The 14,360-nt window shown below is 38.8% G+C and overlaps 1 protein-coding gene across 2 annotated transcripts in view; it reads right to left on the bottom strand.

The window, feature by feature from the left end:
- Positions 1–6,088: 6,088 nt before the first annotated feature.
- LOC124789801 (fatty acid synthase) overlaps positions 6,089–14,360 on the bottom strand; it is a 90,458-nt gene continuing 82,186 nt past the window's right edge. For both annotated transcript variants that reach the window (XM_047257279.1, XM_047257280.1), the window contains exons 31-36: positions 11,688–12,174; positions 11,062–11,291; positions 8,631–8,861; positions 8,238–8,495; positions 7,400–7,639; positions 6,089–7,299 (exon numbers count right to left, since the gene is read on the bottom strand). In XM_047257279.1, coding sequence (XP_047113235.1) covers positions 7,186–7,299; positions 7,400–7,639; positions 8,238–8,495; positions 8,631–8,861; positions 11,062–11,291; positions 11,688–12,174 — 1,560 coding nt within the window. In that variant the 3' untranslated portion in view covers positions 6,089–7,185. The remainder of the gene's footprint in view (positions 7,300–7,399; positions 7,640–8,237; positions 8,496–8,630; positions 8,862–11,061; positions 11,292–11,687; positions 12,175–14,360) is intronic.

The raw sequence follows: 14,360 nt of genomic DNA, 5'->3' as shown, positions 1-14,360 counted from the left end.
CCGTTTTGGTTATTGTTACAAGGCCAGATCAGTCAATCATCCAGACTGTTGCCCTTGCAACTACTGAAAAGGCTGCTGCCCCTCTTCAGGAACCACACGTTTGTCTGGCCTCTCAACAGATACCCCTCCGTTGTGGTTGCACCTACGGTACGGCTATCTGTATCGCTGAGGCACGCAAGCCTCCCCACCAACGGCAAGGTCCATGGTTCATGGGGGGAACTATTAGTTATTGACTCTAATTAGTCCTCTTTGAGATTATAAAGTTGACCTTTTAATGAAATACACAATACGCCATATTGCCAGGAACACACATTTTTAGAGACCATAAATTGCCTCCTTCAGCTTGCAAACCTTCATCTCCTCCCCCTTATTCATGTAACCTTCAAGTTGACGAATGTAAACTTCTTCATCGAGATCACCATATAGGAATGCAGTTTGAACATCCATATGTTCAATGTCAAGATCAAATTCAGCTGATAAAGCTAATAGGATGCGAAGTGAAGAATGACGAACAACAGGCGAGAACGTTTCATCAAAGTCTATTCCTGGTATTTGGTAATAACCTTTCGCTGCGAAACGAGCCTTATAACATTCAGTTTCACCATTTGACGTTTCTTTCACCTTGAACACCCATTTCGAATTAATTACCTTCCTGCCTGGTGGTAAATCAGTCAAAATCCATGATTCATTTTCAAGTAAAGATTTATATTCATTATCTAAGGCTTCTTTCCATTTTTCACAGTCATCACAATTCATTGCTTCTTCATACGAATTTGGTTCAGAAATACAAGCAAGACAAGCAAAATCATCATTAAAATATTTAGTAATTGGTTTTCTTTCAGGTGATGATTGTCTAATTTCTGGTTGCATTTCTGGCTGCGCAACTTCCGTGTGACTATGTACGTTGCTTTTTACTGTTTTCTCAGTGTCACTTTGTGCTAATTCAAGATAAACTGCATTTCTGTCAACTTCAGCAGGTTGTGTCAGTTCAGTTGCCTCTTCAATGATGTTAGGTGCTGGCGCTAGTTGACGATTGTCTATACAATTATCGTCAATCGGGTTACTGTTTGGAATACTGTTTCCACAAGTGCACTTTGAGTTTTCAATGAATTGCACATCACGGGCTTTCACAATTGTCTTTGGTGAATTTGGATCAATCAGACGATATGCTTTAGAATCTTCGCAATATCCAACAAAGATAAGTTCCTTAGATTTGTCTTCTAATTTCGTCCTTTTTTTTCTTTTGGTATATGTACAAATGCTCAACATCGAAAGATTCGTAAATGACTCAGATTTATCCGACGACCACTCCATAATTCCTCAGGTGTGACATTCTTAACGGCTTTTGTTGGAGATCGATTCTTCAAATAAATTGCTGTGTTTACAGCTTCAGCCCAAAATTGTCTACTTAGACCTGCATCTGTTAACATTGATCTTACTTTTTCAATGATTGTCCGATTTAAGCGTTCTGCAACACCATTCTGTTCTGGCGTGTAAGGAGTTGTTGTTTCATGTTCAATTCCATTCGTCTTTTTCAACCAGTTTCATTTTCTACTCGTGCATTGAATTCGATGAATGTGTCACAGACTTCTGTTGTTGATTTTAACATATAACCAAAAGATTTTCTTGACAGATCATTCGTAAAAGTGAGAAGATATCGTGATCCTCTCCACGAAGCCATGCTCATTGGTCCACAAACATCAGACTGCACAATGTCAAGTAGATCTTTTGCTCTTCTACTTGATGTGTTAGGAAAAAGTTGTCGAGACTGTTTACCTTTTATGCAGGGAATACACGGATCTAAATTGACGTTCGCCCAGTTCAGTCCATCAGCCATTTTTTCTTTTAATAAATGCATGCTTAAACGATTCAAACGTCCCAATCTTCGATGCCACAATTCATAACTGTCAATTTCTACAACATTTGCGTAATTATGCACTTCATCTAATCGATACATACCATTTATTTGAGTTGCAGTTGCTACTGGTGTTCCAGAAACAATTACATCACTTTTATTGTATACACCGCACTGCACATTGTCAAACAATACACACAATCCACGGGAGGACGACGGTTCAATCCCGTCTCCAGCCATCCTGATTTAGGTTTTCCGTGATTTCCCTAAATCGTTTCAGGCAAATGCCAGGATGGTTCCTTTGAAAGGGCACGACCGATTTCCTTCCCAATCCTTCCCTAACCCGAGCTTGCGCTCCGTCTCTAATGACCTCGTTGTCGACGGGACGTTAAACACTAACCACCACCAACACCACGTCTTGTCATCTAACCGGCAGTAGGTTGTAGGTAAGGCTTGGAACATACGCAACATCATTAGCAGTTATCTGTTTATTCTTGTCGTCACAAGTAACTCGAAGATGAACATCGCCTTCTCCAATAGCCTGAAGATTGCTATTATCTGCTACTGTCACTTTAGCAGCTGTGGTCGATTGGAAAGTGTTGAACGAGTCTGATTCGTCATGTGTCGTGAACACCCGAAATCCACTTACCAACCATCACTATGATGCGAAGATGCAGTTATAGCCATTAACACAGTTTCGTTTTCAGTTCTCACTGCATTCGCAGAATTTGAAAATTTTTTTGGTTTCTTCTTTGTTCTACACTCATTCGCCTTGTGACCAGATTTCTGACATTTATAACACTTAAAAGGCTTGATCATTTGAACTCACGTTGGATATTTGTCTTCTGGTGTTTACTGTCCTGCTCTCTAGCTACGAGCGTTTGGAATATGAAATGAGATGTGACATTACAGCCGGCCGTGGTGACCGACGGTTCTAGGCGCTACAGTCTGGAACCGCGCGACTGCTAGGGTCGCAGGTTCGAATCCTGTCTCGGGCATGGAAGTGTGGGACGTCCCTAGTTAGGTTTAAGTAGTTCTAAGTTGTAGGGGAGTGATGACCTCAGAAGTTAAGTCCCATAGTGCTCAGAGCCATTTGTGACATTACATAAAATGAACCTAAAGAAGTCAGAATATGATTCTTGCATTTACTTCAGAATTGAGAAACAAAATATACTCATTATAGCTGTTTATGTAGACGACATGATCATTTTCTCTAATAGAAATAATAGTTGGAAGAAAGAATTGAAGGATTAACGAATCAGTTTAAGATGAGAGATCTTGGTGAACTTAGTTGGTGTCTTGGCATGAGAATAAAACGAAACAGGAAACAAGGGATGATTAGCATTGATCAAAGCAAATACGCAGCAAACATACTCAAGAAATTCGGTATGGAAATTTGTAATCCAGTTGCATTTTGAACCTGGTTCAAAGCTGCAAAAATGTGAAAATAAATTGACAGATAAGGAAAACCTTGTGTTACATCGCATTCCTTATCAGCAAGCCATAGGATCACTACTGTATTTAGCTCAAAGCACAAGACCGGACATTGCATACGCTATCTGGGTTCTAAGCAGATTCAATTCTAATTATCGGAAAATCCACTGGGAAGTGGTCTAACGAATTATGCGATACATTAAAGGCACAGTCAATGTAGTACTAACTTTGCGAAAAAGTGGAACAACTGAAATTGAAGGTTTCTGTGATGCTGTTTATGCATCAGTGGCTATCAACGACCGGCTATATCTTCAAGTTAGTGGGACAGCAGTTTCCTTGACTTCAAAATGACAACTACAGAAGCTGAGTATATGGCTATCAGCAGCAGTGCAAGAAGCAGTATACCTTCAAGGATTGCTTCGTGAATTGTGTGTTACGCATAGTGAAAAACCAGTAAGTGTATGCTGTGATAATAGAGGTGCCATTGCAATGAGTCACAATGGTGTGCATCACGCTCGAACAAAACACATTGATGTGAGGCACCTCTATATTCGTGATTTAATTAAAACAGTTACATTCAGTCTGAAACCTGTAAGTACCGATAAGCAGCAAGCTGATTTTTTGACAAAGGCACTGCCTAAAGGTAAACATCAGTGGTGCTGTCAAGCTGTGGGACTTTCAGAGTTCACGAATTGACATCTCGAGAACTTGTGGGGGTATTGGGAACATTCATATTTTACTTTTTGATGTGTTATGTGTGTGGTAGTTTGTTTTCTCCTTGATCTTCGTTATGTACATCGTTGAATAAATGGTCTCTAAAAATGTGTGTTCCTGGCAATATGGTGTATTGCGTATTTGATTAAAAGGTCATTATATATAAAAACAAAGATGAGGTGACTTACCGAACAAAAGCGCTGGCAGGTCGATAGACACACAAACACCTTTTCGCCTTTTTTCATTCCAGATCTCCAGTTACTTTCCAGTTCACCTTGTTTGTGTGTCTATCGACCTGCCAGCGCTTTTGTTCGGTAAGTCACCTCATCTTTGTTTTTATATATAATTTTTCCCACGTGGAATGTTTCCTTCCATTATATTGATTAAAAGGTCAACTTTATAATCTCACAGAGGACTAATTAGTCAATATCTAATAGAAACTACTACTGGCTATATGCACAGGCCGTGGATTCCTGCCATACAGTCACAACCTGGACACAATGGTACTGATAGACTATAATTGAAAGAAATTATAGGGAGCATGACACTACAAAATTTTGCTTTTGCTTCTTTTGGCACATTACTGCAGAAGACTAATATATGTACTGCAGTAAAAGTGCAACACTTCAAGGAGGAAGTGACTGTGTCACTGATATTATTCTTAGGGGTCAGACTTGCGTTAGTAATGTGTGAAGAAGCATATGTATACAATGGGGGTTTAGAAAGCAATTGATGGAGATGCTTTCTTAGTTAACAAGTCCTAATTTTGTAATGCTGTACATAGTTTCATTGGCTATCATTAGTTTGCTATTCATTGCAGCAGTGAACATTCTTAATAAATATGTCAGTACATAGATACGTTTTTGTTTAGACAACATGAAATATATATGCAATTTCTATCTTTGTGTATTCCTTCAATTTTCATAAGCACTCTTGCTGTGAGGACAGGTATGGTACCTGTGCTGTCTGATGTCAAGAGCTTGTTCTGTCAGTGTTGCTCCTCCCTATTTTAGAGGGAGCAGGGTCGCACTGGATCTGCCACTGTCACCGTACAAAAATTGGCCAAGTTAAAGTGCACTGTAATAGGACATCTTGACTATAATGTAACTACACACGACTGGTCTGTTCTAAAATTCCTTATATGAAAAGTAAGGACTAAGTGTCATTGCCTGTTTTACACTAACAGTATGTCATACAGACGGTCCATTCACTGCTAGACTGTAGTCCTATCACACCACACCGTACAGATAGATCCATCAAGCTTACGTTCCGCTGGGAAAAAAAAAATCTATAAACTCTCATTGCACATTGGTACATAATCTGGTGGTGCCAATCTATTCCCCTTAACACTGTGCAGATATGAAGTGCGGGAAAGGAAGTCGACCTTACATTAAGACTAACAATAAAATGAGTTAATGGGAACTTACGGCGTACAACAGACCACTCATAAAAAAGCAGAAGTCTCAAGTCGTCAACAGGCACACACAACCCACATCGCCTGCAGCATGCGCTATTCCACACTGGCTTCAACACCTACGCAGCGCGTGTCTAGTCCATGCACCTGCCACCCCACCCTCCAGCATTCATTCATAGCCAGCAAGCTGCTAACCACTCACCCCCAACACCTCTTCCCGCCTCCCATCTCTCTCTCTCTTTCTTTCAGCCACATTACCCGACAACCCCCAACCCAACCTAATCCACCTGCTGAACTGCAGCACTAGCATTGGGCATACAGCTGGTGCCATTTAGGGGCATATGCAAGTCTATATGGGGGATATGTTTTCTGCGTGTATACCTACTATAGCTCGAGAAAGTGTTACTCTGAAAGATAGTAGGCTAAGTTTTCTTTCCTTTTTGTGTGTGCTTGTCAGTGACTGAACGCTTCTGCTTTTTGGTAAGTGGTGTCCTCCATTACTCCCTAAGTATTTATATTCTATCAGAGCTTTCCTACTGCAAGTTGATCAAGGTATAGCATAGGACTCTTCGTATCAACAAATAAGAAACATTAAGTTCTCAACCACTACACCTGCTCATATTAATTCCATCAAAATTCACTGAGACTTTGGGAAGGTATAAAATATGGAATACTGATGTTGTTCTATTTTATTTAACTAAGATTATTTGTACACCAACAGTCATACAAACATTAAATCACATAAAAAAAGAACAAAAAATCTTTTATACAATCTCTTTAAATGCAGCGTGGGAGAAACTCAATCAGTTCTGGGTCAACTGAATGGGGGAAGTAAGGTCTAATAGACAACATTTTATTTACAACACATAATAAATTATCTGTTTTCAGTGTATACACACAAAAGGAACTTTACACATTTACTACTCTTACAAAGAAATATACTGTACAAATATAGGATTATCACATTTCAGAAATATGAAGATGCAAGCTAATTTTTAGGCTGCTCTATGCAGTCTACATATGATTAAATTTAAAAATGAACTACAAATTCTTATCTCTCATAGTTCTTGGCAATATTTTATTCTTTAGTGGAAAAAAAATCACATCAATTTTATATACAGATATCTGTTCACTACGAGAAATGCAAGAACTGGTGAAGTACTTGTGCAGTGGTTTATCAAAATTTGAATATTGTGCAAACATATAATTTACTTTTTATGTTCTATGCGCAGAACACTGTTTAAATGAATGACATGTAAATATGAAAGACTTAAGGGCAAGTCAGCTATTATAAAATGAAAGTTCTTTGTAGTTAAATTATTATTAAATAGATTATATTCACACTTAATTTCCACATTCTTCTCTTAAATGAAAAATATGATCCACATTACAAAAATAAATAAGGCAATACACAACATTTTTGAACACAGCAATTATCACAAACAAGCTATACAACAGACCTACAGAATAAACAGATTTTAAATCCTATTAGAGAGCACTTGTGAATATTCATTTCTTGTGGTGGAAGTATCCAGTGTAAGCACAAGAAGAATGATCAGAAATCTCTTTTCTGACTACAAGTGTTCTAAAATGGATGGCAAATGTAGTACATCATCCTTCAGATCACGAAGAATGAAGTTTCTGTATCACTTTGTGATACATGTACCACTGCCTTACATATGAATATTTACCAACTTGGTATTTATTCATATTCTTAGACAAAAGTTAGTCATTTACAGGAAAACACCGTACTTTCCTATCAAACTGTCTACTGTGACGCACTTGAACATAAAATGTCAGCAACTTTCTTCGCTGAATCTCCAAACAAGATTTCTCGGTGATTTCCTTTAAGCGAATGGATCTTCACTGGTTTCTTACACACCTGAAAATATTTCACAATTAAAAAAAGAAACAGTACCACAACTGACAGACATGGAGTAACAGAGACATGCTCTTTAGAACAAAACAGAAGTGCAGCATACCTTTGACAAGCCGTAGTCGTCGCCTAGCGATACATAGTTGTCCTTCGCACGTACCAATGTGACACTTCCTGCATATTGAGCTGAGGGCTGATATTTATCAGCTGCCATCAGTTTATGATAAAATGATTCTGCAGCCTTTGCAAGCTGTTCTGCTGGATACCTAAAATTACCTGCGAGGAACTCTGTGCTCCTTTGCAGTCTTGCCTCCCATGTGGGCAATGCCATTAGCTCCTGTCTTGTCTGCAACAAAACATTTTCTCCTTACGTTCTTAACATCTACACAAATCGCTTTCACATTTTTCCAATGTTTCACAAATTGTAATAAATTGTATGTGCTAGTTACCAACTACATCTCAAATGCTTAAAGTTAATGACCATTCTTAAACAGCATTCGTACAGTTACCTTCTAGTGCAAAACTGAAATGTTACAATTTCACTTTCAAGCTCGTTTCTTCCATATGTGCTATATGTATATCTAGTGATCTTGGTCACTGATTAGTTAGTTCATTTGTTGTCTACCATCTGTTATAGCATTCAGTCACTTCCTTTTCCTTTCATATATCCCCTTTCTCTCTCCCACTTCTACATAAAGATAGCTTAGTTCCCATAGCTCAACATGGCACAACTTTTCTATATTGTCGCTGTTACTATACCTCCGTCTTTTTTGTTTAATTACCATGCAATGATTCAATAAGATCATAATATTGAGAAACAGCCAAATGAAGACTGCTTTTAGGACAAAAGAACACTATTTCTCTCGTAATGTATACTACAGACTATTTTTATAACATACTATGAAATTATTGTAATTATTGTTACTGTGAAATTCTGCACCTACCTTCTGGAAGTCAACATCAGCAAAAAGTTGGACGAAGTACGTAAGTGCATCACATTCCTCTCCCTTTCGATCGAGTGATTTGCGTGCGCGGTAGTTGCCAGTATGTGCTGCTACGTACGATGGTGATCCATCAAGAAGGAATAGCGACACTGCTTCGCCAGCATTTTCCAGCTGAAGTGCCATCTCAAATGCAACACACGCACCAAAAGAATACCCACAAAGTGTGTATGGACCCTTTGACTGAATTTTCTTCACATGCTACATAAACAAGAAGAGAAAAAGGGAAATGCTGAAATTAATATACCAATGTATTTTTCAGACCACAAAAAAAGTGTTGACTAACATAAGAAACTTAAAATCAGTAAACCACTGAAAACATTTAACTTGTCATACCTCTAAGTAAAACTTGGCCAGTTCATGGATTGAGTCCAATGGTGCTTCTGAAGTGCACTGGAGGCCCCAGACAGGTTGTGAAACCTCGGATGCTAGTTCACGAAGTGCAGTCACAACTCCTTCTATTGGATGAACAATAAATATAGCATTTTTCTTGCCATGTGTTCCTTTGGAAGGCATCTGAACCAGAACATCCTTTGGCATTAATTCCTCTAGATTTTCGAACTGTACCTGTGGAGAAACCATAAATGTAAAATATCAAATGATGGAAAATCCACGATAGAATAACAACAATATTATGAAAAGGATAGATTGCTACTCACCATGTAGAGGAGATTAAGAGTCGCAGACAGGCACAACAAAAGACTGCCACACATTTGAGCTTTTGGCTAAAAAAATTTCTTCTAAAGTAGAAAAAGCACACACATGACCATTGTCTCTGGCCACTGAGGCAAGACTGCGTACGGGAACTGCACGTGATCGGAGAATCAATCTGTGGGTGGTGGTGGCTGTTGTTATGGTGTTGGGTGGGGGTGGGGTAAGGAGGGGGCAGGAATGAGATCAGTAGGGATGAGGGTGGGTGTATAAAGCTGCTTGTGGGAGCATGCAGTGATTTTTTTTTTTTTTTCGGGAAGACAGGGCTGCTAGGAGGAATCGGGAGGTATGGGGCAGGTTGGGGAAAACGGGCTTAGAAAAGAGAGAAGGGGGAAATACTGGGTGTGCATTGGTGAAATAAAAGGCTGAAGGCTGTGTAGTGTAGAGTGGGGGCAGGCCCTGCTTGCACTCCAGCCCTACACTGCCTTCTATTCCACCAGTGTACCCATTAGTCTTTTCCCCCTCCATTTCTCTCCTTTCCTGCCCCCCCCCCCCCCCCCCCGCCCCTTTCAAACCACCCGACAGCACCTAGTACACCTACCCTGTCCCCACAACAACCCTTCATGCTCCGACAAGCAGCACTCCCCCTCCCCCTCCCCACCCCGATCTCAACCCGCTACACATAGACTGCTTCTCTCATCAGGTGCAGTTCCCGTGTGCAGACTGACATCAGTGGCCAGAGACAGTGGTCATGTGTGCGAATTGTGCTTATGTGAATATGTGTGTTTTCTACTTTAGAACATGGCCTTCTAGCCGAAAGCTCAAATGTGTAGCAGTATTTTTGTTGTGCCTGTCTGCGACACAACATTTACTCTATATGGTGAGTAGCAATTCTATAACTTTCATAATATTTTTGTAAATGTAAACTATAACTAACATGCAATACAGTAACTAGATTTACTATACCAAATATCAAAACAAAAACTAAAATTTACATCAAGAAATAGTAAAATATAAATGTCCCAATAAGGAAAAATCATTATTTGTTACCAAAGTATTATGTAACATGGATGATAATTTTGGAGACATGACAAACATTTCAGATTCAGTTCAATATGGCCTCTGTCTACAGCTACATTAGTGAGTGACAAGTAATGTTTAACGCACTAGAGTAATTTAATTACTTGTGGATGTCCAGCTAAAACTGGCTGTCATGAAATGATAATAAGCCATTTACTTAAAATTGTCCAAAAGTCAAAAGTATATGTCAATGTTAAACTCGCTTTTTCCAATTTGAGGTATTTAGTTTTGAACTGCAATAATACGACTTTTGTTGAGAATATTACACAGACACCTTACTTGCAGGCCTGCCAACTGGTGGCTATTTAGGATAATTGATACACAGCAGGAATGACTGTTCTTTCGTTGAAGATACAGGTAGACAAAGATGCTCCTGATGATGACAGACAAGCTACAACAAAGGTAGTGGGATACACTGAAAGTTTCAATTTCTACTGTTAATTTGTTGCCTCAGTTTAATATGACTCAGATGATATTTGACCGCAATCTTTGCCAGAACATCATTGGAAAGGACAATTAAAAAGGCTTGTGTGAAAATCAAAAGAGGCAATGTGAAAGTGTCAGAAAATAAGTAACAGCAAAATGTCTAGTTGGTCAGAACTAAAGTTAGATAGAGAATCCAAGGTTCTTGACTTCCTTCCACCTACCTGTGTGTGTATGTAATTACTGAGGAAGACAAATGTGCAAGGACCTATCAGCAAATGTTGCAAAGAGAATGGGGGTATGAAGGTCAGAGAGCATGCAATGGAAAGTAAACAAAACACAGCTTTTTAGCTCTCTGCAATTATTATTCTCTCTCTTTCTCTCTCTGAACTCTTATTCTTTCCTAGAATTTAGTTTTACCTTCATCCTCTATAAATTGTGAAAGAGTGATTTTATGGCTCCATCTGTCAGGTGTACATCATCAGTGTTAATAATAAGTACTACACTTAGAATGCACTGAAAGAGATGACCGTGCGCCAAAAAAAGTAATAGATTATAGAAAACCTACCCATCTGCCTTATCATGTAAGAATGCCTGAATTTACAGAACATACCTGTGCCGAATCTACAGGTGCTGCCCCATTTGCATCGGAAACACTGCCTTGTACACCGGAATTACTCAATTCAGAGAGTCTTTGGAATGTAAGGTTTCGAATATCTTGTGCACTTAATACTAAGTCGTAATTTCGTTCTAATGTTTGTTTAATCTCTGCACCCATCAAAGAATCCATTCCAAGATCTGCTAGTGATGTCTGTGCACTTACTGTGGTTACATCTTTGATGCCTGAAAAAGAAAAAACAAAAACAGGTTAACTTAATTGTTTCTGAAAGTAATATATTGACCATCTTGTATTGTTTTTATGCACTTAATTTCTTTGCTACGCTAGAACAGTGAAATGAAATCTGTTAATGTGAAACAGAAGTATTTAAGCTCAACTAGAGACAATAATGCATGTCATTTCGTATGTACATATTTGTATATTATTTAATGAGCTTCAGTAAAATAAAAAAGGTTTTAGTTAAAAAGTGTGTGACAGAAAATAAGTATATTTTTACCAATATATCAAAATATCTTTAACGCGCGCGCACACACACACACACACACACACACACACACACACACACACACACACACACAAATTTCTGCTTTTAGACCACACATTATGATATCCCAACTCACCCAAAATGTTGGCAACAGCATCCAAAAGTGCGACAGTTGATCCTGCATCTGTTGAACGTCCTTTCTTCTCTGCCAATACCATTGATGCCAGAACTGGGTATGGCTGTTGCAAGAAGGTATCCATGGTTGACAGACAAGATGACATACGTTGTGGCAGAGTTCCACCAACAACAGTGTCGTTATCACCCATTGTCTCCAATATTAGACCCACATCTCCAATTGCACCCCACTGTATGGCCAAACCAGGCAGTCCTGCAGCCTGACGAGTTTCACAAAGCCTCTCCATTGCTGAGTTGGCCAAACCATAATTAGCTTGACCAGCATTGCCTCGTCCACAAGATACACTTGAAAATGTCACAAAATAATCAAGCTCTGGGCATAGTTGCCGTGAAACTTTGTCTAGGTTCTTAGTTCCAGTTACTTTTGGCATACACACTGCTTCAAAATTTTCTGTGGATTGGTTTTCCATGAATGCATCTCTAAGGACCTGGGGGGGGAAAAAAAGCGTAGTTTTATCTAAACGTCTGTTAATGATTTCAATTAAGGTTTCTTAACTATTATCTGCTTACCAAAGACTCCTACTTAATGCATAATTTTGTATTATTTAACCATAGGAATACTACGTGAGTGTGTGTGTTTGTTATACTTTTACATTATACCTGTTTGTTGATGTTTTAGTTTTCTGTCCCAAGACTAGTTTGATGTGGCTCCCCACACTACTCTATCCTGTGGAAGCATCTTGATCTCCAAATTACTGCAATCCACACCCATTTGAATATGCTTACAATACTACTCTTTTGGTCTCCCTCTGCAATTTTAACCTCCCCAAACCCTCTCCAATATTGTTCCAATACCAAACTGACAATTCCTTGATGTCTCAGATTATGTCCTATCAACCAATCCCTTCTTCTAGTCATGTTACGCCACAATTTTGTTTTCTACCCCAATTCTATCCAGTGTCTCCTCATTAGCTTTACGGTCTATCCACCCAACCTTTGGCATTCTTCTGTTATACCACATGTCAAAAGCTTCTATTCTTTTCTTGTCTAAACTTTGTCATCCATGTTCCACTTCCATACAGGGCTAAAGTAAATGCAAATACTTTCAGAAAAGATTTCCTCACTTAAGTTTATATTCGATGATAGCTAATTTCTCTTTTTCAGAAACACTTTTCGTCCAATTACCATTCTACATTTTGCGCCTTTTCTACTTTGGCCAAATAGCAAAACTCATCTACTACTTTGAGTGTCACATTTCCTAATGCAACTCCCTACGCATAACCCGATTTAATTCAACTACATTCCATTATCCTTTTGCTTTTGTTGGTGTTCATTTTATATGTTCCTTTCAAGATGCTGTCCATTCCATTTAACTGCTCTCCAAAGTCCTTTGCTCTCTCTGACAGACTTACAATGTTGTTGGCAAACTGCAATTTTCTTATTTCTTCTCCCTGAACTTTAATTCCCTTTCCAAATTTCTTCTTGGTTTCCTTCACAACTTGCTCAGTGTACAGACTGAATAACATTGTGGATGGGCTACCCCCGTGCCTCACCCCTTCTAAACCACTGCTTCCCTTCCATGCCCTTTGTCTCTTGTAACCACTGACTTTGATTCTGTACAAGTTGTATATAATATTTTGGTCCCTGGCACATTCAGAAATTTTAAGAGTGTATTCCAGTCAACATTGTCAAAAGCTTTCTGCGAATCTACAAATGCAATAAATGCAGGTTTCCTTTCCTTAATCAAACTGCTAAGATGAATGGTAGGATCAGTATTGTCTCATGTGTTTCAGCGTTTCTCTAGAACCCAAAATTATCTTCCCCAGGTCAGAATGTACCAATTTTTGTGTTCTTCTGTAATTATTTGTGTCAATGGTTTGCAACCACGACTTATTACACTGATAGGTGGGTAATATTTACATCTGTTAGCACCTGCTTTCTTAGGGATCTGACTTATTACATTCTTCCTGAAGTCTGAGGGTATTTCTCCTGTCTCATACATCTTGCACACTAGGTGGAATAGTTTTGTCATGGCTGGCTCTCCCAAGGACATCAGCAATTCTGATGGAATGTCATCTACTCCAAGAGCCTTGTTTCCTTAGACCTTTCAGTGCTCTGCCAGATTCTTCTTGCAGTATCATATCTCCCATCTCACCATCATGTACTTCCTCTTCCCTTTCTGTAATATTGCCTTCAAGTTCATTTCTCTTCCATTGCTTCTCTATATATTCATTCTACCTTTCAGCTTTCCTTTCTTTGCTTGGTTCTGGTTTTCCATCTGAGCTCTGGATATTCATACACCTGTTTCTCTTTTCTCCAAAGACCTCTTTAATTTTCCTGTAGGTGTTATATATCTTTCCCCTTGTTAAAAATGCATCTATACAGTTACACTTGTCCTCTAGCCACTCCTGCGTAACCCTATTGCACTTCCTGTCAGTCTCAGTTTTTAGACATTTATATTCCTCTTCGCCAACTTCATATGCTGCATTTTTATATTTTCTCCTTTCACCAATAAAATTCAATATCTCTACGATATCCAGTGATTTTTAGTAGGCCTTATCTTTTTTTACTTAACTGATCACCTTTTGCCTTCACTATTCCATTTCTTAAAGCTGCCCATTTACCTTCTACTGTATTCCTTTCCCCTGTTTCAGTCAATCATTGCCTAATGCTC

Source organism: Schistocerca piceifrons, chromosome 3 (assembly GCF_021461385.2).
Source record: "Schistocerca piceifrons isolate TAMUIC-IGC-003096 chromosome 3, iqSchPice1.1, whole genome shotgun sequence".
Taxonomy (NCBI): Eukaryota; Metazoa; Arthropoda; class Insecta; order Orthoptera; family Acrididae; genus Schistocerca; species Schistocerca piceifrons.
This window is presented reverse-complemented; position numbering and strand designations above follow the sequence as displayed.